Source organism: Ostrinia nubilalis, chromosome 15 (assembly GCF_963855985.1).
Source record: "Ostrinia nubilalis chromosome 15, ilOstNubi1.1, whole genome shotgun sequence".
Classification (NCBI taxonomy): Eukaryota; Metazoa; Arthropoda; class Insecta; order Lepidoptera; family Crambidae; genus Ostrinia; species Ostrinia nubilalis.
The window spans coordinates 6488284-6515699 of record NC_087102.1 but is presented as its reverse complement, the minus strand read 5'-3'; the positions used below and the strand labels follow the sequence as shown (position 1 = coordinate 6515699).

Genomic DNA, 27416 nt, shown 5'->3' with positions numbered 1-27416 from the left:
ACCTACTGTTCAGACGAACATTGATCTCTGATCAGCAACAAATTTGGCCTACATCATAGTGCAATCGTTGCACATTACACGGGCGTACACTATTATAGATTTAAGTAATGTACTTGTATGTGTGTGTAAATAGCGTTAGTATAAATATTGTAAGATTGTTAATAAATCCTCTTTGACCGTTTGGACTTGGACTACATCATTTCAACCACGTATCGTTCCACCTGGTAACTATATTCCTCTCACTGTGGCCAAGACACCCTTAGCCATCAGATTCTGATCAGTCTTGTGAGTCTGCTTGACTGGCAGTGAGAAAACCCACTCCTCACCTTATTCCTCACCACATTCCGTCTGTTACCTTAGGTCTCACGGTGCAGACATCCCTCACTTATTTATATATTTATTTATCTTACATTTATGCTGTAGGTTAGGGAACTAGGGAATTAGGATACCTAGGGACATAGTTCTATCCTATAGTATAATTGTTCATGTGTAGCTAGCCGGTGCCTTTACAAGAGACCACACTTCCACGCACTTAAATACATTATTTTCACACTCTACATTAACATTAGTCGGCAGCTGCACACCTACTTTTGTACCATATTTAAAGTGTAAAAGATGGATAAGTAAGGTATGAAAAACAAACAATTATTTCAAAATTTGTTTAATCATAAATAAATAACATTTTTGTTTGGAACAAAACAACCTCCATATTTATTCACACACCATACAACTCTTCATTTAGTGAATTACAGTTATTAATTCTCTAATTACTTTCTAATAATACTTACAGCGATTCTTAACATTAGGGTTGTACATATTTTATTACCACAATAATTTGAGATTTTTTTTTTCAAGTAAATATCTAACGCTTATAGAGAGAATTATTCCAATTAGAAAATATTATAATATACAATTTTTCTTTTATGGCGAAATTGGTCAAAAGTTTTGTTTGGTTACAAAATTTGTATGGGAACGAAAATATATCCAAACCTTTCAACACTACGTACCATTTTGATGGTTGAGAGAGCGATTGATGTTTTTGGGAAAACTGACATTTTTGGAAAAATAATATTTCTTTTTTATTTACAGCATTTATAGGAGAAATATAGTGAATTTTGATAAAGTTGATTAGAATAGTCTCATAGAAGGTAGACACACAGACAGCGTTAGAAATATACCGCTAAGCAAACGGTATATGAAATTAAAATGCTATCCCAACCATTGATTTCAATTGCACTCGTTAAAAGCGTTTTTAATGAAAATCTATCAATTTATATTAGAAATAGTCTCAACTATTAAACATAATTATTAGATATTTCAATTAAACTGCATCTTCTTGGATCAATTTCAAAAAATAAAATTGATATTTAAAACATAGAACATTCTGCAGTTTAGCAATAATTCATATTTTTTCTATACATTACATAAAAAAATTTGATTATACATTTTGTATATTTTAATTGACATAATAATTATTAATTACGCGTTTTTATTAACGGACGACACAAACAGCAGGTAATATGATACAAAACAATTAATTGGAATGGTTCTTGCTACAACCACAAAAGGGGAAGGCCCGCTCGATTATATGCATGCACGAAATGGGTTAATGTTGCAAAAAATATAGAAATCAAGAAAATATTCAAAAAGTTTTCATTTACCTTTGCCTTCTTGCAAAAAGGATGTAATAATATTTTGTAAATGAACGAAAAAAAAAATCAAAAATAGTTACAAAGGGTTGTTCGAAAAAACAATTAATACATTTCAGAAAAAAGAAACAGATGAAAAACAGTTACAGAAAACGTAAGAAATATCTATAGACATAGATAATGCTATTACTAAAGTATGCAAAGCAAAACCGAGCGAACTTCTAGTTCCCTTTACAGTGCTGCCAATACTTAGTAGCCTGTGACGGAAAGAGAAACTAAAATCACCAATAGATTGCAACCAACGATGACATTATCTTAGGCTATGCGCACACTGACAACATCTTTCTCTTTTACACTTTCAAAAAGAGAAAGAGATATAACGTAGTATTTAAACTTATCTATGGAGAGACATACTGTTACGGTGACAAAAGTGAACCGTGCGCGCGCGCCTTTACAGCATCTATTGGTCAGAGTTTAGTCTCCCAAAAATCCACAAGCCACCAAATATCGGGCACATCAAGCACCATGGAATCTTACGCAGTTTCAATACGTACCATTTTGCAATACAATTGTAAAGCTTGATGTGCTAGCACTGATTGTGGTTTAACTGTCAGGCGTAAAACTATTGCGAGGCGGGCGTTCCGTACAGAGCGACTACAAAACTGAATATTATTTAAATCAGAACCCGATTTCATAATAAGTACATTACTTACCAAAAATTACGCTTCGTTAATAATTTAAGGTCCTATTTACATAATGTTGTGCGATTAAAATTTTAAGAGATTACAATATGCACGTGTTTATTCTGTTATTTTACAACTTGAAAACAAATGTTAATACAAATTAAAGAAATAAAAAGCTTATTTCTCAGATATTTTACAACACGTGTACATTATAGTCACATATTATTCACTATACCCTTGTCACATACACATTATATGGTTACACATTCATTTCCCGATATGTAGGTCATGATTCTATGTATCTGATGGATATATTTCACGCACAAGTCAAATTTTACACGAACATAATAATGCCAAACTCTATAAATATACATTTTAATACTCAAAGCTTGAATGTCTTATTATATGTTTTATGAACAAAAACAATTTAGCACTATTCAAAATTTTTGGTATTTTGGTCATATATTTGATAAAAACTACGTTAGACATGACGTATAGGCCCTGTTCATTAGTTTCAAATAATTCATCAATATAATATTAAATGTTCATTACAAGTATCTTAAATGATACGAAAACTATCGACACACGAATGACTTCATGTAATACGTAGGAATAGACGAATGAGGTAAATCAAAACATTTAGGTACATACATTATAAATTTCTTAAAATTATTCATGTAAAGCTAAATGAAGTGTACAAAAATAGTGCGAGAATCCTGATAACTTATCGACAAACGCCTTGCGTTAGGTGAATCATCTCGAATTCAACTAAATCATCATCTAACTACACGAATATCACACAACGTTGTTTGTAACGCAAGTACCGTTCACTCTCGTAAAGGACCTCGATTTCAAGCCAATAGGAACATGAAAAAATATGGCGGCAAAACATACGGAATCGTAAGCTCAATAAAACCCAATCAGTTACAAAACCGTAACTTATAAAATAAAAAGATAAACATCTAAAATGCAAAACTATATCGTTATTGAGTAACACATTGTGCTAATAGACACTAAAATGTATCTTTACACTAAAAACTTAACGTCGGACGATTTGGCTTCGCTATTGGCCTTTGAAATGAGGTTTGGACGCTATCCGCAAATAAGACGCGTTTCACTATATCACATAAATGTCCGTCTCATTTTGTATTTAGTTTAGCTCGTTCATGTTTGAGAACTTGCTGGAATCCCGCGGTATCGCTAGGACGTTGTTGCAAAGGAGTCCTACAACGGGGTTTTCGATATTTTCATATTTGGAGTTGGACTCTGAAGACAGACTCACGGCTCCGCTGCTATCGCCTTCGTAAGTGTTCTCTGTGTCATCAACGTTTTGCGAGCTGATGCTAGATTTGTCGTTTCGCTCGTTGATGTGGTTTTTCTCGAGGCCGTACTCGATTTTGTCATTGTTTTTGTCGTTGTTCGCGAGGTCGATCCAATGCGCCCGATTGCTCTTCACTCTATCGAGCATTGGTTGTAAAGATGACGACAGTACTGCGAATGCCTGAAAAATAATATAGCTTTTTTAGTCCAGTACATCTTTAAAATCAATAGCTTAGCATTGTAAAAATTAAATGTTCATGATATTTACCTCGTAAATAGGCAAGCAAATCGTATCAATGAATTTGACTTGCATAGCAGGGAGTTCGTCTTCTTTGTCTCGGTTCATTATATCCTGAAACAAAACAGCAAATGTAAATATTTGTTTTTGTAGTTTTTAATTACATTTATGTAACATCAGAGAACCTGCTACATTACTGACATAATCTTAATATTATTTGTAAAATCACTCGATTATTCTATAGACCTTTAACAATTTTACCAGTCTATTCAGTAGGGATATTGTTAGAAATAATTCAAGCGACTTGCGTTAGGTCAGTGGTGCCCTTTTAACGGGCCGGGCTTGGTGATGGCGGCGGTCGCTGGGCGCGCTACAAGCGACACTACGGGCGCGCTACAAGCGACACTCACTATGGGCGTCAGGTTGAGGTTGTGTCGCTCCAGGTCGCCCTGGCGGAAGAACTCGCCGGCCACGAGCGCGGCCACGCGGCGCTCGACGGGCCAGGGCTTGGTGATGGCGGCGGTCGCTGGGCGCGCTACAAGCGACACTACGGGCGCGCTACAAGCGACACTCACTATGGGCGTCAGGTTGAGGTTGTGTCGCTCCAGGTCGCCCTGGCGGAAGAACTCGCCGGCCACGAGCGCGGCCACGCGGCGCTCGACGGGCCAGGGCTTGGTGATGGCGGCGGTCGCTGGGCGCGCTACAAGCGACACTACGGGCGCGCTACAAGCGACACTCACTATGGGCGTCAGGTTGAGGTTGTGTCGCTCCAGGTCGCCCTGGCGGAAGAACTCGCCGGCCACGAGCGCGGCCACGCGGCGCTCGACGGGCCAGGGCTTGGTGATGGCGGCGGTCGCTGGGCGCGCTACAAGCGACACTACGGGCGCGCTACAAGCGACACTCACTATGGGCGTCAGGTTAAGGTTGTGTCGCTCCAGGTCGCCCTGGCGGAAGAACTCGCCGGCCACGAGCGCGGCCACGCGGCGCTCGACGGGCCAGGGCTTGGTGATGGCGGCGGTCGCTGGGCGCGCTACAAGCGACACTACCGGCGCTACAAGCGACACTCACTATGGGCGTCAGGTTGAGGTTGTGTCGCTCCAGGTCGCCCTGGCGGAAGAACTCGCCGGCCACGAGCGCGGCCACGCGGCGCTCGACGGGCCAGGGCTTGGTGATGGCGGCGGTCGCTGGGCGCGCTACAAGCGACACTACGGGCGCGCTACAAGCGACACTCACTATGGGCGTCAGGTTGAGGTTGTGTCGCTCCAGGTCGCCCTGGCGGAAGAACTCGCCGGCCACGAGCGCGGCCACGCGGCGCTCGACGGGCCAGGGCTTGGTGATGGCGGCGGTCGCTGGGCGCGCTACAAGCGCCACTACGGGCGCGCTACAAGCGACACTCACTATGGGCGTCAGGTTGAGGTTGTGTCGCTCCAGGTCGCCCTGGCGGAAGAACTCGCCGGCCACGAGCGCGGCCACGCGGCGCTCGACGGGCCAGGGCTTGGTGATGGCGGCGGTCGCTGGGCGCGCTACAAGCGACACTCACTATGGGCGTCAGGTTGAGGTTGTGTCGCTCCAGGTCGCCCTGGCGGAAGAACTCGCCGGCCACGAGCGCGGCCACGCGGCGCTCGACGGGCCAGGGCTTGGTGATGGCGGCGGTCGCTGGGCGCGCTACAAGCGACGCTACGGGCGCGCTACAAGCGACACTCACTATGGGCGTCAGGTTGAGGTTGTGTCGCTCCAGGTCGCCCTGGCGGAAGAACTCGCCGGCCACGAGCGCGGCCACGCGGCGCTCGACGGGCCAGGGCTTGGTGATGGCGGCGGTCGCTGGGCGCGCTACAAGCGACACTACGGGCGCGCTACAAGCGACACTCACTATGGGCGTCAGGTTGAGGTTGTGTCGCTCCAGGTCGCCCTGGCGGAAGAACTCGCCGGCCACGAGCGCGGCCACGCGGCGCTCGACGGGCCAGGGCTTGGTGATGGCGGCGGTCGCTGGGCGCGCTACAAGCGACACTCACTATGGGCGTCAGGTTGAGGTTGTGTCGCTCCAGGTCGCCCTGGCGGAAGAACTCGCCGGCCACGAGCGCGGCCACGCGGCGCTCGACGGGCCAGGGCTTGGTGATGGCGGCGGTCGCTGGGCGCGCTACAAGCGACGCTACGGGCGCGCTACAAGCGACACTCACTATGGGCGTCAGGTTGAGGTTGTGTCGCTCCAGGTCGCCCTGGCGGAAGAACTCGCCGGCCACGAGCGCGGCCACGCGGCGCTCGACGGGCCAGGGCTTGGTGATGGCGGCGGTCGCTGGGCGCGCTACAAGCGACACTACGGGCGCGCTACAAGCGACACTCACTATGGGCGTCAGGTTGAGGTTGTGTCGCTCCAGGTCGCCCTGGCGGAAGAACTCGCCGGCCACGAGCGCGGCCACGCGGCGCTCGACGGGCCAGGGCTTGGTGATGGCGGCGAGGTCGCACGCCGTCATCAGCATCGCCCGCAGGAGCCCGCGACGGTCCTCGCACTCGCCCCACGCGACTGTCACGCAGCGCTCGCTGCTCACCAGCTCGATGAAGGGCTTGCGTTTGCTGGAAACAAGTAAAAATTTTATTTAAAAAAATGTTTATCGACAGTCACACATTTTCATTAATTCAGCGGGTTTAGAGTCCTACTGACTGAACTAAGGAAAAAAATCCCGTGACAATACGGGACTATTCCCACTTTTCGTTCCCACCGCTGCAACTCCTGTGTAGCCAGCTTGACCGCCAATAAAAAACCCAACCAGTGAAGGTCAAGTGAAAATTGAATGTAAATGACTACATGAATCAGTAATTACAACTCGACGAGCGAAAGATCCAGCCCAGCGAACTTTTGCATGTCGTCAGCGGGCTAGATATGACAAATCGAAGAGAGGATAGAATGAGGGAAAAATATGTCCAGTAGTGGACTATTATGGGCTGTTGAGTGTACTTTGGGCAGGGCACATAGTGCGCAGAACTGACGGCCGATGGGGCAGCAAGGTTCTGGAATGGAGGCCGCGTACCGGAAGGCGCAGCGTAGGACGTCCACCTACAAGGTGGACCGACGACATCGTAAAGGTAACAGGGAAGCGCTGGACGCAGGCCGCTATCAATCGATCAACGTGGAAAGCATTAGGGGAGGCCTATGTTCAGCAGTGGACGTCCTATGGCTGACATGATGATGATGATGATGATGATGAGTGTACTTTAATGAAATCCAACAAATTTTAACCAACCTGAAATAAACAGCCAAATCGGTGGACAGTATAGCGTCTTCGAGCACTTTGACGACCTTCTCGTAGTCGTCCGAAGACAGATTCGCCAGGATCTGGTTCCCGGGCGAGTTGAGGATCATCAGGCACTGGTCGAAGTGGTGGTGCTCCATCGTGGAAGTTGAGTACAGCTGGGCGAGCGGTGATGATGCCCTGGAAAAATAAAATATGGGGTGAATTTAAAAACAGATTACAGATCGACAAACGTGTTTTTGTTTGATATGTAGTTTTGTGTTTGACCCGTACGCCGACGACTTCATAAAGGTAGCAGGAAAGCGCTGGATGCAAGCCGCTACCAAGCGGGCAATATAGAAATCTTTGTGGGAGGCCTATGTTCAGCAGTGGATGTTTGGGCAGTACAGGTCTGATATTGGACAGATGTATTGCTTGTTACATCATGTTCTGTTTTTGTCACAAATCGAACTTCAATGGTAGATTTCATCATAATCAACAGGTAATTTGGCCTCCACTGCAGGAGGATGACTCTATATTATTTACCAGATGTAAATCAAATTAGCCTACATTCCTTATATTGGTCCTCTACTCTGCTGGAACTAGGTTTACGTAATCGCTAATAAGGCCGTTCGGGCGAGCTTGAAAATTTTCAACAATTTTCTACCCTCATATTGCTTCGGGTGGTTGGCAGTAGGGTGACATTTTTAATGACTATAACTGCAAGAGCGGTCCGTGTATGTTGACCACTGGCTAACTGCTCGAGTGGCCGTGTATGGTGGGCCTAAAGCTTCAACTAAACTTGTCATTGGTCGCGCGTCCTGTCATTTGCCTATGATCTCACCGGCGATGGCGATCTGTACGCGTTGGTTTGGTTGAAGCTTAGTAAAAAAATATGTACTTACTTGATCTGAAAAGAGTTATTGGTCCCCCGGTGATCAAGGTCGTGGCACAGGCAGCCGATGATCAGCGCCAGGCACTCCAGCTCGCCGAATATCTTCCACCACTGCGTCTCCTGCAATGTAAACCGCTGCGTGAAAAATTAATTATTTTATATTAGCATGCTTTGTACACGACACGACACATAGTTTGGGGAATGTAGGACTTGAATGAAGTGTGCTTAATGAGAAGCTATGCTTGAGTCGAAAGAAGTGGATGATAAAAAAAATACCCACTACCTAAAAGCGTTTCTAGAAAATAAAATTTTGCAAAAAAATAATATTCAAAATAAAATGGTATAATCGTTTCATCCACGAAGACGCGCCCCACCAATTTTTGGTCGAGGGAAGCACGGGGTGCGGGGAGTTTTATCCGAGCGTCATTATTGTAGTGTGCGTGTGCACTTATGGATGATTTAGCGTGTACCGATGAGCACTCAAACATATGGCGGGGCGCGTCTTCATGAATGAAACGATCTATAACGTGAACCTAACATACCCATGCTTAAACTCAAAATTTGTACTATGGAGAAATGGTTACTGAATAACGGATCATCCGTAATAGTGATAGACATTAACCATAGGGCAGTCTTTTCCAAAATTTTAGGGAGATTACATAGAGATATTTTCATTAGAGACATGCAAAAAATCAACTACAACATTCATCAACCAAGTAAACTTGCAAATTATTAAGATAGTATAAATAGCACATAAGGCACAAAAGATGCGTTTATGTGCCGAAAAACACCTCTAACAGTCTCCTTTAAATTCTAAGCTATAATTAGTAAGTCATCAACATAAACTCACCGTCAGTATAGCGAACATCATTTGGGCAACATTGAACGCATGTCTCCAGTTATGGTACGTGACATTCCTGTAGTTCTTCTTGACGCTCAATAACCACCGGCAGAGGACGCTGTAGTCTATATGGAAGCGTTCCACGAAGTCTAGATCTAGGAACATTCGCAGACAAGCTGTGAGGGTGTCGTCGTCTGAGAGATCTATGTCGTCGAAATCCAGCTCGTGGAGGCTGAAGTGGACTGATGATGGTATCCTTAGGGTCTGGAATGAGAGAATATAGTTTGAAATTATTAATAAGAGCTGCCTGGAAGACTAATGCCCATTATCACCATCAATCTCTAATTTTTAAGTGACCCCTATGACTACAAAATTCCTGTTATTTGTTACCATAGGGGTCACTTAAAAATTAAGGATTGATGGTGAAAACGGGCATAACACCCGTAATCACAAACATTACTTTGAGGTCTCACAGTGCGCGTGGACGCTCGCTCAGGGTGATGAACCAATCACAGATCTCTATTCAACGCGATTTGTTGCTTCAATGAGGGTTTTCGCGAATGAAAGATCCGCTAGATGGCGGGACGTGGATGTGGGGTCTGACTGCTGCGTGATTGGTGGATTTTGACATAACTGTCAATGTCATGTCAAAAATAACCAATCATGCAGCATTTGGACCTCGCGTCTATGTATTGTCATCTGGCGGATTTTTCATTCGCGAAAACCCTCATTAAGCAAACATCGTTTGTGAATACGGGCGTATGGTTGAGTTGCACCACCATACTTTAACGGTAACTATATCAATCAATAACCGGTGTTTTTTGTATGGAGTTTGACAGACTTTTGACGTTTGTTAAAGTAGGTAAGAAGGTGCAACCAAGCCCTAGAGTAACGTTCGGGACAGTTAGAATTTGGAAATCGCTTCTCGGAGCGAATACCTACAATCTACACAAAGAACGCCGGGTCGAAGCGAATTCGGAATCACAAATTATCAAGCTTGTAACTTTGTCTAGGCTGCTCCGTTCAGATGGAAATTCATTTAAGGCTTGATTGAAAAACGGAAAATCGATACCTAAGATCCAATAACTATACTTAAAATAACTGTTGTCAACAGACCTGATCAAAACGCAAATCATTAAATTAATTAAGAGCTAATATTGTTATTTAAAGTTACAGATTTCCTCGAATGTCCACAAAAGTGGCTGAAGCAACCACTTCAGACATAGTTTAGGCATACGTGATATCCAATTCCTCTTTGAAAAGGTAATTTACAATAAATTCCAGTGAATACAATTTTTGCTCGAGAGAAAACCGGATAAATATTGGATTTTTTGTTCAACTGCTCCAGACAGAGAAAGGAAATGGCGAGTCACTAGCTTGCGCGCCAATTTCTTATCTCCTACATTTAAAATACGAATTTGTTCTAGAAATACGTTTGCGCAGAGCCCACGCAAAATGTAAACTGTTCCATTAGAAAGAAAAAAGACAAATGACTGTCGCTATGTGTTACAGCTTTTTTATTTTTCATGTCTATTGCGCCAGTATTTTAAGTATCGATGTTGGAGTATCGATAATAATTATCAAAGCGATTATAAATAATCGTGGGAAATGACAATTTATTCATAATCAAAATCAAGATTAACTTACCCGTAACCGTTGAGCGTCGTCTAACGAAGCGGACGCGTGGTAACTTAACACCTGGAATTACACAAATCGCTCATTAAAAATAATGAAACCGATAGGTGATCGATAATATCGGAATATCCTTGCATTAATGAAGGCACAGAAATGTCACGAGTCATGATCAAAGGCTGTGGATAATGTTAATTGGTCTAAAAATGTGTCCATTAATTTTGCCCTTCGGAAATAATCTAAATATTTATTACTTGTATACGCCTACTTCAGGACGCTTACACACGTCACACGTCCTAAATTAGTTATATTTCCCAATAATATAATTAAAGGGAGTGTTGAAAATTTAAAAGAAGCGGTGGAAAAAAATAAATAACTTGTCACTTATGCAGGTCGTTACATTTACTATGTATGTGCTGTGCAGGATAGCCGCCGAAAATAAATTGCCTCGACAGTAACTTGTAACTTGCATCGTTACACGTTGGCTATTATTGAGATGTATGTCTCTGCAGTGCCACTATGTTTATTTTATTTTCTAGTTTTATGTAGGCACCGATACGGTCTTTATTTTTTATACAGGTACCTTAGAATACCGCAGGTGCCATTCAGGTGCCTTCAGAGTAACAATATAAAAAGGCACCGTAACCCTCGGAAAAGCACTAATTAACAAAAAAGCTTAAGTTTAAGTTAGTAAGATTTTAGAGAAGTGGTATAGTAGGACAAGCTATATTAGCCAAACGGTTAAAAGGGGTCGGACGGACTCAACATCTGAGGAACGCTGGTTCGAACACCGCCACCGCACGACTATTTGTGGTGAACCCCCTCGTGACACAAGCATATTAGCTTAGTACGAGGAGTTAATTAAAGGGACTATTAATTTGTGCAATACAAATTATTTATAATCTTTGCAAAAAAATAATTCTTCTTCTTGTCATGTCGACAACAAACCTTCACAGTGTCAGCTCAAAACTCCGCCACAAGAGTGGCGTTGTCAGTAGCCTTCATTAAATCTTCCGGCGTGTAGTTGTTTGGGCAATCCGGCTACTGGGACCGCAATTAACTGGGACCGCGGTCCCAGTCGCTGGATCCATAAAAACATGTTTTCTTCAGCGACTAGGACCACTCATAGATAACTTAAAAAAGATTATTATTCAAGCCAAATTCAGTACAGTACTAAAATTTATGAGTGGTCCCAGTTGCCGGCAGCAAATTATTAAATTTTTGCGGATCCGGCGATTGGGACCACGAGCCAAATTCAGTACAGTACTAAAATTTATGAGTGGTCCCAGTTGCCGGCAGCAAATTATTAAATTTTTGCGGATCCGGCGATTGGGACCACGGTTCTAGTTAATTGCGGTTCCAGTCGCTGGAAACCTCCAAAAAAGGATTTCAATTAGATTTGAAGAAGCTACTCACATCAACACCCACAAGGTGGACCGACGACCTGATAAAGGTAGCAGGAAGGCGCTGGATGCAGGCCGCTACCAACCGTGCGATGTGGAAGTCATTGGGGGAGGCCTATATTCAGCAGTGGACGTCCTGTGGCTGAAATGATGATGATGATGATGATGATGACTCACATCAAGCGTGACGCTCTGCTTGGCCATGGCCGTGATTGCCTTCTCGTACATATGCGTGTTGTGGATGCCCATCCCGCAGAATATCGCGAACGCCTCCACGAAGTTCTCGTCGTTTTTGGTAAATAACAGCTCGTCGAATTTGTTCACCAGCTGGAAAGTAAATTACTGGTGTTATAAAGTCGTCAATGTAGAGCGCACTGGTAAACGCAGGCTTAGGCTGTGTAAGAATTTTAAATAATTAATAAATAATGCCCGTTTTCACTATCAATCCCTAATTTTTAAGTGACCGCTATGACAACAAAATTCCTGATAAGTGTTACCATCACTTAAAAATTAGGGATCGATGGTGAAAACAGGCATACGAGACCGAGACTGAAACGGACTAGTGCTAAGTATTTTAAAACAATATTTTCAAGTTACAAATCATATTCCAAACTACACAAATCTGAATTACTTTGTCTGAAAATTTGTCGTATCGTTTCGTTTATCTGAAAAATCCTTTTAAGTGACGTTTTGTTTGGTGTCATTAACGTGTTTCGCAATACAAAGCGTAACAATTCCGCCTTCGTGATTTAATTACGTCAGGCAACTTCCAGAACGGCCCCCGGTATAACTGATAATGCGTCCCGCACCGCGTTAAGTAGCAAGTCCACAGAAGTTTTCCCCGTCAAGAAAGTGTTGTAACGGTTCCCAACAGTGGTACACGGACCACCGGTGGTCCTCAGGAGTTAAGATATGGTCCGCGAACGAGGTCCCGGCTAATCCTGTCGGACCCCCATTGAGCGTGACGGTCCGTAAGGCTCCTTGGTCATTTAGTACCCAAGGCTCCGACCACTATGCGGCAGAGGGAAAACCCCAGGTGTTTAGTGGATTCGAGCCCCACATAACCTATCGCCCCCCGGTGGTATTTTAAATTTCGCGAGCGATAGACTTTCGCATGTCATGAAAGGGTTTAAGTAATAAGTAATTACGAAACTACGTTATTCTGAAATCCAAACATCACACCTTCGTCTTTGTATTTCCTATTCTGAAATCCAAACATCACACCTTCGTCTTTGTATTTCCTGTTGTCTAGGAGCTTTCTATCCTCGCCATGCGCCAGCCAGCACATCTTGTTTTATTTTTGCTTTTTTTTATTTGCATTATTGTTTATTTTTGTAACCTAAAATAACAAATTACATTATTTATTCTGTTGTTCCTACACACTTAAATTAGCTGTGAGACTCTGTAATTGGCTAGAGTTATATAATGTACTACTCTGTAACATGTAAATTGTCGACCAAGCTGTTGAGTTTCCAAATAAATAATAAAAAAAACTTGTACAAAAGAATGCACGCTCAAAAATCATATTAGTATGAATGTACTTTCTAAATTAAGATGTCTTCAAAATCAAAAAATCAAAATCAAAAGTATTTATTCAGTTTAGACCACAAGTGGCACTTATGAACGTCAAAATTATTATAGAAAATAATAAAAAAGAAAAGTTAGCCCTTATGGGGCACTTTACTGTGTTTCCTGTGTAATTACTAGATCTTATTCTGGAGTAATATAAAAGATTTGGAACTTATGATGGTCATCATATAGGTGTGTATTTATAAAGGTAACTTGTCTTCTTATCTTTTGGGCCCTACCAGCGCTTCGAGACAAACATATGGCAAGTGCTGAGAAGAAGCTTCCTTTTAAATAATATTTATTTTAGATACTATTTGGTTTTAGTTTAGTTACAATTTTTTAAATGGTCCTGCGAACAGTAAAGAAATAGTGGTCCCTGGTCCAAAAAAGGTTGAGAACCACTGCAACTGTTATAATAACGAAATTAAGAAAACAAGTTGCAAAGTCCTCTAAGACGACCCCTCGGGCATAATCCGCCATTGAGCTTACTTTACGCGCCCATTGTCATACTCTTTGAGTGTGTTAGCGAAATGAGTGTGGTTTATCTGGGGGCACGGCAGTGCCCCCACCAAGTCGAGCAAAAAAGCGGCACGGCCGTACCATCCTTTTCTCGAAGCAATTCAGGCCATTTTCGACCGCCTGTAACTTCGTTGTGGATAAAACTAGAAGGCTGAATTTTCATTAGCTATGCAGGCATTGTAAAGACACGGTATATTTAAAATTTCATTCAATTTGAACCAGTAGTTTAAGAATTATAACGGGTCAAAGTTACTTAATTTTGTCACTCACTGACTCACTGACTCACCGATCATCAAAACTCTAAGGCACTTCTAGCAGACCTAGAAGCTTCAAATTTGGAATATAAGTAGTGTTTGGTGTATGAATCAAGGAAAAACTAAAATATTTGGGGGCACGGTAGCGCAACCGCCAAGTCGAGTAAAATTTTTCAATTTCGGTCCAGTTTTCTAGATACATAACTGCTGTCTACAAAATACAAAAAGAAATGAGATCCCATCAAAAACAATACTTGTCAAAAAAACCAAGTCTCGCAACTCAGTTGTTCTACGGTAAAAAGTTGTGAGATCCATGTAATACCAAGTCCAGGCCAGGAAATCTTTAACGTTTTACATAAATATATTGACTTGGCCATCGCATGAAAACACGTGTAAATTAAATTATTTAGTGCGATGGCCAAGTCAATAATTTATGTAAAACGTTAAAGATTTCCTGGCCTGGACTTGGTATTACATGGATCTCACAACTTTTTACCGTAGAACAACTGAGTTGCGAGACTTGGTTTTTTTGACAAGTATTGTTTTTGATGGGTTGAGTTGACTTCTCATAATGTTTGTATTCACTTGGGTGTTTCCTGTGTAATTACTAGATCTTATTCTGGAGTAATATAAAAGATTTGGAACTTATGATGGTCATCATATAGGTGTGTATTTATAAAGGTAACTTGTCTTCTTATTTTTTGGGCCCTGCCAGCGCTTTGAGACAAACATTGGTAATGACTGAGAAGAAATGATGTAACGGAAAATATAAGAAATAAATAAACTATAAACGTTTAAACAAACTCAGTCTCCCATAACTAAGCTTCTGTCGTTCCCGTGGATTTTGATAAATTTTAACTTTTCCTTATTAATATGAATAAGCTGTAAACATTGTAAAGTCACACCAAAATTCGTTCAATATTTTTTGCACGAAGAGTTAACACAAAATTCAGTTTTTTTATTGCAACATTGATAACTCTTGATTTGGTCATCGGTACGTATACAAATATTCAAACCTAACGAGCCTTTTACGCGCACATTTTCATTTCACCGCAAAAATACGTTTCAAAGCGTTGTACGTAATATTTTCCGTTTGACCGATAGATAAGGCAAAAGCAATTCTGCATAATCAAACTCGTTTGAATAGCAAAAGTTTAATGGTGCATGGTCCATTACTTCCAATGCTTGCCTATTCTATGATATTTCGCTCTTATGTGAGAAATAAAAATGCTTTTGGTCATAACGGTTGGATATTTTGGGAGTTGTAAGGTCTCCCAAAAGACATTTCAAGGGTTTTATCTGTTCAGTATTCATAATGTTACATTATAGTCTATTCAGCGTAAGAAAGTGATTATGACACTTCTATTTAGTGAGGCGCTTCTTTTAAACCTAATCGATATTTTTTAGAATCGAGAATATTTTCTTAAGAAATCTAATCGACTTTTTTTTGTTTGATTTTTAATTTTATCTACGAAAAATCAAAATTATATCTACGAATTTTAATTATCTGGATATGGAATAAACGTTATTACATAATAAATCACAAATAATTAAATATTATGCATTTTATTCTATAAAAACAACAAATAACAATGACAAACAACTCTTAGAGAAATCGCATAAAACACAACCGGCCATACAAGGCAAACGCACACATACTGACTGACCTTTAGCCTGCCTGAAAGAATAATTTTGATTCGATGGTGAGATGACCACCATACCGATTATTGATTGGTTGCGATTGTTCTTGTCCATCCCTATGAGCAAAAGTTCCGATTAACGCATTATGCATTTCATGTAATATTTTTTCACAAATTTTAATAAATAATAAACTAATAAGTATTTGAAATTCTTGTTTAGGTTAATTGAGAAAGATTAATAATTGTATTTTGGAAGGATAAAATCACAAAAAAGTGATTGATTTTTACACCTCAATATTTTTATTCTTAGGAAGTTGGATTCATGAAACGAAATGTTTCATCTGTCTAAATCACCATCATAAGTTGAATGAACTATAGTTAAATTACATCGTTCGTCATCATCAACTACGTGTGCATGTAGTACCTACGAACATATGTGCGTTTTTTGCATTATTATTAGTTCGTGAATTTAATATAGGAATACAAAATAATGTATCACCCCAAAAGAAAGAATGGTTCAACTAGAATTCTAAAAAGTATAAACTCAAAATAAATTAGTCTTTTTCAATCGTAAATTGTCACTAGCATTATGCTGTGCGAATAGCCTGTTCAAAGCTTTTAAGATCGAATGAGTCTACAACGGAAAGCATGGGACTTCAGTTTTATTTCGCAAATAAATTAACTTCGAACGGAGTTAGTCCAAAATGTAGTGTCGCATTGCGCAACAATTTCGAATAAACAGTTAAATTTATCCGAATTAAGCCGAGAGTGGAGACTTTTATATGAAATTTCATAATTGGGACGAGTTCAGCGGTAGTTTAAAGTTTGCATTAAGGATTTGCCACACTGGATGCGGTCTGCGGTCAGGTCAAAGTGAACGCAGCCCGCATCATGTATGTATAACATTGTTGGGCAGGACAATCGGTCAGCGATCCAGGCGGGCTAGGATGCGCGCCGTGATATATTTTATCGAGGTTAAAATGTATGGGCAAAATCGATAACGGTGCGGTTTGCGTTCTTTGCTCGTGCCTGCTCCTGCACCATCAGATTGTACCCTTTTTAGGCGCATTAGGGCTAATTCTCATTATGGAAACCGACTCGCTAATGGACTACTTCTCACTATGGCCACTTCTCATTAGGGCTAGGTACTTCTCAAATACAAGATGCCGACAGAACCGAATAGAGACCAACAATGTTGTTCATACCTGACCGCAGACCACATCCAGTGTGACAAATGCTTTAAAGTTGGCATTATGGCTCGCTTTTCAGGAAGCACGATATTTTCTGGATTTACGCTAAATGTAGGCTGGGTGTTAGGTTATGTGCGTAAAGTAGGTCGCGTGCTGTGTGGATAATTTAAAAGGCTTTTAGAGGTCGCTCTTAACGACCGTTAACGTAAATTTACTTTCAGTAACAAAATCTTCATGTCTATAAAAAGTTATAAGACTGTATAAGTTTGCAAGTTAAGATTTAAGCACTTGATAAAATATGCAATTTGCGCTATGCGTAACTGCCGTCGTCGCATATGACCGCAGTGCGCTATATTTTTATTAAGAATTTTATTGTTGGCCACTCGTACACGCGTGAATATTTCATTATTCATTTGAATACTTTGGGATCTCGTTCCCAGTGACTTCATACGTTATATTAGACTTTTTATGTTATATTTATGTTAGACTCCGCTGGGAAATTGGGACTTCCAACATTTTACAACGGTTATAATAATAAACTAGCTCATTTAGGTCACCGGCGAAGTTTTTTTTTTGGTAATTTTGGAGCGAGACCTTTTTTTAGAAATGTAATGAAGTTTTAGGAATTACCCCACACCGTGCCTCTTGAATATTAGGTTTGAAATAAAGTCTTAATTAATGCTTTTAATTTTATTTTTAGGTGGTATGTTCCGTTGAAAACAAGCATAAATGAGTAGGTACATACATAGCCCTCATTGTGGACTGTACAACACCACAACGCTTACAATCTAATGAAATACCTCTGCCACAATACCACGCATGAAGCTGCTGTTTCTTATACGAGAACTAACATACATATTATGAGCTTGGTTTCGTGCGAAACTGAAAACTGCAAGTCAAAGTTCCAAAGTATTCATTCATTAATTTGCAATAGATATTTTCACAATTTAAAGTCGAAACACAGCTGGAATGACCATTTTAGTGTCAAATGTAATTCTTAGTTTCCGTACTCCCGGAAAATCATGACGAAAACAGTTGATCGCAATATAGTGGGTTCACGATAAATCGTTTGCTAACACCAAACTTGCTCGCAGATTATAAATGACCTTTATAACTCAACCGGAAAAGTGCAATTTCTCATGATCAGGAATAAGGTTACAAATGGGGTTCAATATTAAAATATTTTTGTAGTTTGAAAGTGAGAAAGATTTTGGCGACAAAAATATATTCAAACTCGTTTAGGTATACCGCGCGCAACGAAAGTTAAGGCTAACACATACTCACATTGATCTAATAGCTACTTGAATTCATAACAAAAAATCAGTCAAATAAAATACGCAAAACGTCAGCGCGACAAATGTACACACATAGAAAACTTTGCTTGTGTTGACTGCCTCAACTCTTGCTGCGCGATCTATAAATTAAATTATTTGAATCCCTTGACACTGGCACACGAAACTATAAAAGAAAAAGATAAAAAAGGTAAGCGTTATTATCATACCTGTATGACTCCAATGATTCTTCCTTCGGAATTCTTGATGGCCATGCAGAGGATGGTGTTGTGTTTGAACCCTGTGCCTTCATCCACAGACGGGTCGAAGCGTGCGTCCAAATATGCATCTGGGATGTTCACGGTCTGCGAAGGTAGAAAGATATGTTACTATAATACTTTATTGTACACCACATAAAACAAGAAAAGAAAAAAAATATAGGTACAAAAGAGACGGTCTTATAAAGCGATCTCTTCCAGACAACCTGGAGATTATAAGATTGCGTTACAAATTAGAACATCATTATTCACTCTTAAGGGCGTAATTTACGACTAAAATGGGATAAGGTCTAAGATTTATCATTTTGGTTGGTTGGAGTAATTAAACATCTGTGTTTAAGATAGTTTACATTAAATGTAGGGTATAAGTACTTATGTAGTATGAAAGGTTAGGGTCTTTGCAACAAAGGAGATAATATAACATTTTATTTATCATCAGTAGGCCTAAGATGCGCGCATCGACAATGACATGATATGATAAGACAATTTTCGATCACGTAGATAATTTTATCATTTTCCCTAACATGGGACCATCGATAGAAAAGTCTATCGACCGCTATCGCGTGATAACCCAATTGTTGCCATATTAAGAAAAATTTGCGTTATTATGTTGGCCAACCTTGAAATATTTTAGCTCATTCGTTCAATCTCGTTCATTTCTGCTATTAATTCGGCTAAAACACATATCTTAAAGCAGTGAGAACGTCATTAAAAAAAAGTTATGTCAAATTTGTTGACATTACATGACTGCTTGATTGTATTGATTGTATTTGTGTTTTTAAAATTTTATTTTTATGTTTCCAGTCTTATTTTTAATATTTATAAAGTACGGAAAATATCAAACGAAGAGATAACCAAGTTAAAGAAAAACAATGAAGAATTCCTAATCATACCGATAGTATTAAAGAAGTCTTCAAAATTAACAGAATAACCGAAGTCCGAACTCCACTACCTATCCCTTAGTGCGAGGTTTACAGTAATTATTCAACGTACATGAAGCAGTCAGAAAGTTTATTGAGATTTGAGAAATAAAGTTACACTCATAAGTAGCAAAGTAAGTACCTAAAGTCTAAAATATTAGCTATACTCCGCACATCTTGATTTTCATAAGTAATAACACCTGATAAAAGGAAAAATATCTTTATTCCTACAAATAAGCTTTCACCTTCTTTCCTATATTTATTTCACATAGTTCTTTCACTGTGTAATAATATTGATGATCAACATTTTGTATGTAAACTTAAAATACAAATAGGATTAAGTAAATGTTTCTATTTATGAACTGTTTATGTAATTGTAATAATATAATTGTGTTTAAATAATATTCTTTTTTTTTTTTCAGACAGTGGATGAAGAAGTGTGGGATTATGAGTGATTATTTCATTCTAAAGCAGACATAAGCAAGTCTCGCTCACTGTCATGAAAATTCACAATAACAATCAGCAAAAAACTTCAAGGATACTGGCTAGGCTAACCAATTCATGGAATTCTGTTAGTGTTTGAAATTATCAATAGCTATTGTAAAACAAAAGTTTTCCAAATAAAGATTTTGTAAATAATGGTTGAATTATTTTGAAATTACACTGCAATAATGAATTTATTGCCTGGTTGGTAGCGGCCTGCGTGATGTTGTCGGTCCACCTTGTGGGTGGACGTGCCACGCTGCGTATTCCAGTACCCGGCCTCCACTCCAGAACCTTGCTGCCCCATCGGGCAACATGGAAAGCATTACAGCAGTGGACGTCCTATGGCTGAGATGATGATGAATGAATTTATTATAATGGAGTAAATTGTACAAGATTATCATCCTGTCACATTAAAGCCCTTAAAAAAGTCCAAACGGAGGAATTAGATTTATAGTAATGTGGAATGTATGTCTGGTATCACCGTCAAGTTATAAAATTAGTAAAATTCATTTATTCTCATTGTTATTATAGCAATTTTTTATTGATTACATATCCCACCCAATGCTAATTTCTGACAATGACCTTGCCACTGTTTGAAAATAATGTAGACATAAGAAGCTCGGTCACCACATTCCGCCCCATTTTCAATAATTTTTACAAGATTATGTACAGATGACAGTAGGTACTTAAATCAAGCTAAACACTATGGGGTATCTCACGTCATTTGCAACTTAATATTTGTCTGATGTACTGTTGTTGACTGCCTACCTAAGTAGGTAAGTAAGTAATGGTTATTTTACAAGGTAGGTAATGTAATAATTAAATGTGGGTGGGACTGTGGGAGCACTTAGATTTTGCAGTTAATGATTATAAACTGTCGCAAGATTCGCCTCACATCCATTGCAATAATTACAAAATGCTGCTTCTGACAAACTCTTGAACTAAAACTCAATCTCCACCTAGAAGTAAAAGTATCACAAAGGTGCTAGATTCCTTTCTTTGAATTTTTCTAGCCTCAAATTAATCGTAAAATGTCATTTACCATTGTAAATGATAAATAAATAGAGTTAAAGTAGCTTGCAAAAAAGTTAATCTCCTATCGTCTTGCTATCGTGGGCAAGGATCGAGGACGATAAAAACACCACATCCTATCCTATCGTGATGTCAAAATATGATATAGTTAGCGCTTCATGTTAGGGCCTGCCAGGTTTATCACAAAAAAAAAACAAATCTATCACTATCACATTTTGACAGATGACATGATAATTTTCGGGGTGCCATGTTAGCGCCGGTAGATAAAACGATATAGTGACGTCAAAATCGATATAACGCCGCGATAGCAGTTTATCACGGCGCGCATCTTAGCCCTGCAGGTCAGTTAGTTCCTACTGTAGGAGCCCGACCCTCTCTAATTTACCAGAAGAAAATGAAGAATTCCTCACCCTGGCTAGATGAGTTAAAGAGGCAATCTAATAAAACAATCTAAACAGTTTTTGATTTGTAGTTAGTACCTAATCTGGAACTTATCTTTAGAAATATTTATCAAGAGGCTCGTTGTTTGTTTTCTTCGCCATTTAGAGATCCGACAATTTTGAATTTAAGTAGAATACCGTCTGCTGTATCTATGGCATAGGTAACTTACGCAGAGTTGCACCACCTAACTTTGACCGTAACTATAACGATAACCGGTGTTTTTGTATGGAGTTAGACAGATTTTTGTCGTTTGTCAAAGTTAAAGTAAGATGGTGCAACCCAGCTTTAGTGTAGGTACGCTACAAAAAATACTATCAACCTTCAAGCCACGAATGAATCTTCTGGTCAAGCTCGCTGCATCATAGATAGGGTCGCCTCGAGGTACATTTTTAAGCATTTCATATTATTTTTCTTTCATCGTATCATCTTACCTCGCCAGTAGTAGCGACGTAGCCCGTGATGCCGATGTTGATGGGAAACCGGCTCTCGTAGGGCGAAGTCCGAGGGGTCCCGGGCTCCGCCTCATCGCCGGCCTCCAGGTCGAACACCCGCGAGAAGCTGCCTTTGGACGCCTCGTGGACTAGAAGCACCTGGGGAAAGGGAAAATACCATAATCATTTCATATTTATTATAGAAAAAAAAACAATATTACTATAGCCACATACAAGGGAATACATAATTATCATTATCATCATCTGGTCGTTTAATCTCCACTGCAGGAAAACGCATCTCTCCAATCTACAAGAAGCAAATAAAGAAAAATTGGCTCTTGGACTAAATACAAATATTTTTCTTTCTTTCTTTCTTACTCCCCATGGCTAGTTTGGGGAGACATGCTGATATTTTTTAATGTGATCGTTTCTTACAACATCTTTTTTTTTATGGTCGCCTCCAAGAATGCAAGAAATGCTGGTGTTAGTAGTAGTCCAGTCAAATTAGACATGAACCCTGCAATAATTCGCATACAGCTGAAAATTGGTACGAATGTTCGGAGCACCATTATGAATTAACTGTGAAAAGTCCCCATCGATCCGACGTGTGCTAAAAAAAAAATTCAAGGTCAAACTTAAAAAATACGGGTTTTTGAGATTTTCAGCCAAACGGTAAGTTTTATCACAAAAATATGTAGGACAAGGTTTAAGACCATACAATTATCTATCAAAATTGTCTATACACTTTCTCCTAAGAGTCAACGTTTCTGAGATTCGATGATCCGAAGAGTCAAAAAAGTGTTTTCTTCATAACAGTCTTACACATAAATCCAATGTGATATCGCCTCGTGCCAAGACTCAGCATTGTATCATGATGTGTTGTCGACGTCGAATATAAAATGATTAACCTCAATGTCATTTGTCATCTTTAATTGTCGAAAAATGTTTGCAACTTAGACGAAGGACTGCACCGTGAGTTTCTAAGATACGAAGTTTTCGTGTCTATTATGTTTAAGAGCTCTTATATGCACACGTCACTACTCTACTTGTAACTCTATGGTCACTCTTTTAGCCCGGTCAAGTCAGAAAATCCAGGTTATAATAATTCGCATAGAGCTGAAAATTTGTGTGATTGTTGAGAACACCATCCATAATGAAATGTCAAAAGTCCCCAGCGATCCGTCATTTGAAAAAAAAAAATTTACGAAGTCCAAGTTTTTTGCATTTTTCCGCCAAACAGTAAACTTATCATAAGAAATGATAAGAAATAGTAGTAGATCATAAAATTATCTATTAAAATTGTCTTTGCCTCTTTTTCCTAAGAGTCACCGTTTATGTGGTAACGATGCAAAAAGTTGGAGAATTCGCATTCTGTTAACTACTCCAAAAGTCCACAACTTCAACTCTATTAAAATAGTTTTGAATTGAACAGGATAACAAATACATCTTAAAAAAGGCCTACTGGGGAAACCTGGTAAAAAAAATACGCCAAATAACCCTCATAGGTGTTGTGGAAACATGTGCATATAACGAGAACATCAAAACTAACTTTTTGAATCGTTCTACCTCATAATCGGTGACTCTTAGGAAAAAGGGGTGAAGACAATTTTAATAGATAATTTCATGATCTACTATTTTTTCTTATCTATATTTATGATAAATTTACTACTTGGCCAAAAAATGCAAAAAACTTGGGACTTCGAAAACTTTTTTTTTAAATGACGGATCGTCGGGGACTTTTGACATTTCATTTAGGATGGTGTTCTTAACATTCACACAAATTTTCAGCTCTATGTGAATTATTATAACCTGGACTGTCTAACTTGGTCGGGCTAAAAGAGTGACCATAGAGTTACAAGTAGAGTAGTGACGTGTGCATATAAGAGCTCTTAAACATAATAGACACGAAAACTTCGTATCTTAGAAACTTACGGTGCAGTCCTTCGTCAAAGTTGCACCCATTTTTCGATAATTAAAGATGACAGACGACATTGAGGTTGATTATTTTATATTCGACGTCGACAACACATCATGATACAATGCTGAGTCGTGGCACGAGGCGATATCACATTGGATTTATGTGTAAGACCGTTATGAAGAAAACACTTTTTTGACTCTTTGGATCATCGAATCTCAGAAACGCTGACTCTTAGGAGAAAGTGTATAGACAATTTTGATAGATAATTGTATGGTCTTAAACCTTGTCCTACATATTTTTGTGATAAAACTTACCGTTTGGCTGAAAATCTCAAAAACCCGTATTTTTTAAGTTTGACCTTGAATTTTTTTTTTAGCACACGTCGGATCGATGGGGATTTTTCACAGTTAATTCATAATGGTGCTCCGAACATTCGTACCAATTTTCAGCTGTATGCGAATTATTGCAGGGTTCATGTCTAATTTGACTGGACTATAGTGAAATCACCCCAATAGTCCATCTGATGATCATAACTACTGATTTCAGAGACCAACTAAAGACAAAATAGTTACTCGTATTAATATATGACTAATTCCAGTTTTCACCATCAATCCCTTATTTTTAAGTGACCAAGAAAACAAAATTCCTGTTATGTGTTACCATAGGGGTCACTTAAAAATTAGGGATTGATGGTGAAAACAGGAATGAGTCCAGTTTATTATGAAGTGCCTAACGTGGTCATAATAATGCACACTCTCATCAAAAACACGATGTTATTGATACGGAAACACAATGTAAATTAGAAGAAAATATGTAAATCAAATGCAGTACCGTAGCCTAAGCTCATTCATTTAAATGGAAATTGAGTTCAAACATAATTTCAAAGTCCAAAGTATAAATTTAACTTTAAAACTGGAATGTGACAAGGAATCTAAGTGGTTAAATTGTAACCTCTATAAATACAACTCGGCAAATTAGGGGTTTGGTGCCCTTTTCCTATACAGGGTGGAAACGATAAGTGATCTCACTCGATTATTTCTAAACTATACAAGATATCCAAAAAATGGTTACTGATCATGAAAGTGCTTCACGAGCTCTATCCAACGGTGCCAATAATAGGTTACAAAATAAACTGGATCTATCCGAAAATTCAATGTTTCCAGCTTCCATACATTTAGTAAAACCACAGAATATTAAAAATTATACAAGATATCCAAAAACTGGTTACTGATCCTGAAAGTGCTTCACGAACTCTATCCAACGGTATCAATAATAAGTTACAAAATGAACTGGAGCTATCTGAAAATTCAATCTTTCCAGCTTCCATACATTTAGTACTGCCAGTAGTGCCAGTCATGGCACTCATGTCTTGATAATATTATAGCGAATAAAGCCTAAAACCAATGTTTTCCAAGAATAATTTTAAATAAGAATGCATTAGGAGTTGATTTTAAGTGTTTATTATTTAATAAAAATATTTAACACTTCTAATATTGTGTGGCCGCCATACATTTAGTATGGAGGCTGAAAACATTGAATTTTCGGATAGATCCAGTTAATTCTGTAAACTATTACTGATACCGTTTGAAAGAGCTCGTGAAGCACTTTCAGGATCAGTAATCAGTTTTTCGATATCTTGTATAGTTTAGAAATAATCGAGTGAGATCACTTATCGTTTCCACCCTGTATACATAGGTATGATGCGGATTTCGGAACGCATGCGGATCTGCTCCGCATGCGGGCTGCTCGCATTTTTTTTATTTCTTAAACTAGCTGTTCTCGCGACTTCGTAGCTACTTACGCGTGTTAATTTTTTTTTAAATAATATTTACCGGTTTTGCAACATTTTTCTTTATTGTTCTGGCCCTAATGGCGGCCGGCAGTAGGCAATAGTCTAAAGCCTTCCTCGATAAATGGGCTATCCAACACAAATCGGACCAGTAGTTCCTGTGATTATTATTGTTTACAATTACGCGGGCTACACACTCGCAATTAGCAGCGCGATTATCTGCCACAGATTAGAGACCAGATCCGCACTCTTACCGAAATCCGCATCACACGAAATAGGCACTTACAAGAAGTTTAGGTTTTGAAAAAGATCAAACAGTCTATTTATACCATTATAATAATCATGGCGTCAAAACATCGAAAGTCTTTTCTAAGAAACAAGTAAATGGTAGAAAGAAAATAAAACAAAAAGATGTTTGATTACATTTGGTTTGTAATTTATTCTTGTACAAAAGACGGAGTTGTTGTCTCCCAATATTTATGCTTTTGCGTCCCGTAAATTAATGTTTTCTTTGGAAACCATTTTAAGAGAAATCTCAATAAATTAATTATAAGGCAAATATTATGACATTTTATTTAAAAAGCGGTTACTACACTATTATCAGAATATTATGATGAGTAAGTTTATTTTGATTAGCTTCTAACCGATTTTCTTGTTGGAGTTGGACTTAATTCGCCAAGCAAACATGGAAGGGCCTCTCTAGTAGGGTTACTATCTATCACGATTTGTTGGGACATGCCCAGACTTCGTGTTTTCCTTCTAGACTTTGACCTGTCCTGTAATTTGTAAGCAGAAGAAAAATCAATTTCGTGCACCCATATCTATAAAAACTAGAAACGTTACTGTAGTGACTGCTACATACGTAAATGTTTTAGGCTTTTTTGACATTTGTGTGGTAACCCTAGTCTCTAGCCGCCAGACCAGATGTCTATTGATCTTAACCGCCACTGAAAGACTAACAAATAGTCCCAGACCGAAGTTTATTTATTCCGAAGATCGAAGTGTTTACAAGAGGATAGTTTGTTTGGTTTTAGGGCGTAACTTAGGTTTAACTTAGAACAATGTGTAAGTCTGCAAATCCTGTCGAGTTCAGTAGAAGGGACGTAACAGGCTAGTGCCTGTTAGGTTAATTTGTGAGGTTAATTCTAAATGTCGTTTTTTGTATTTTTCAGATATATCTGCCTCTGTCGCTCATACTAGCGTCTCAGAGTAAGAGGGATGAATAGCTCCGAAAACACGATAAAGTTTCCAGGATTTTTCAAAGGCCGCCGCCGCAAAAGTTCTCGTGGTTTTTCAAAGGCCGCCGATCAAGCAGCCATGCATGACATGAAGAAGAAAGAGGCCTGCCGCATCCAGCTGCTTTCCCTAACTTTCATCAGATCAGATCATCGGTTCATCTGGTGGGTAGTCTGCCGATGCGGCATGGTGGTCAATATAGAACTTTTCATTCAATAGCATTCATTCCGTTATCTTTCAAAGGCTACTTTTTTAATTCAACCCAGGCATCGCCAAGGGAAATGTCTAGTGTGTCTACACAAAGAGCTCAAAACTTTTCTGCTGATCCTCCAAGATCATTTTATTGTAAACGCGCCATTATGAGGATATTGCTTTTGAAAGTGACTATTAATACGATTTGATCCCTTTTACGATAGTCTCAGACACTTAGACAGCTCGTAATGTTCAAGATAAGTGGTCTCTCCCACATAAAATAGCAAGATTTACGTGTAAACTGTTAAAATTTGACATTTAAAATACATATGCTGCCTCGTATATTGTGTTGATTTATCTAT

The 27416-nt window shown here is 39.4% G+C and overlaps 1 protein-coding gene and 1 long non-coding RNA gene across 2 annotated transcripts in view; one reads left to right on the top strand and one right to left on the bottom strand.

Annotated features, from left to right (window-relative positions):
- Nucleotides 1-645: 645 nt before the first annotated feature.
- The window catches only part of LOC135078847 (dual 3',5'-cyclic-AMP and -GMP phosphodiesterase 11-like), a 246710-nt gene continuing 219939 nt past the window's right edge, over nt 646-27416 (bottom strand). Inside the window, exons 10-19 of the mRNA XM_063973411.1 lie at nt 21920-22078; nt 18562-18696; nt 12066-12215; nt 10501-10551; nt 8863-9117; nt 8023-8132; nt 7130-7318; nt 6233-6461; nt 3921-4004; nt 646-3833 (exon numbers count right to left, since the gene is read on the bottom strand). Coding sequence (XP_063829481.1) covers nt 3483-3833; nt 3921-4004; nt 6233-6461; nt 7130-7318; nt 8023-8132; nt 8863-9117; nt 10501-10551; nt 12066-12215; nt 18562-18696; nt 21920-22078 — 1713 coding nt within the window. The 3' untranslated portion in view covers nt 646-3482. The remainder of the gene's footprint in view (nt 3834-3920; nt 4005-6232; nt 6462-7129; nt 7319-8022; nt 8133-8862; nt 9118-10500; nt 10552-12065; nt 12216-18561; nt 18697-21919; nt 22079-27416) is intronic.
- LOC135078460 (uncharacterized) lies at nt 19392-20168 on the top strand. Its single transcript, XR_010258619.1, has 2 exons — nt 19392-19663; nt 19952-20168. It is a non-coding gene; the product is annotated as an uncharacterized LOC135078460 (long non-coding RNA).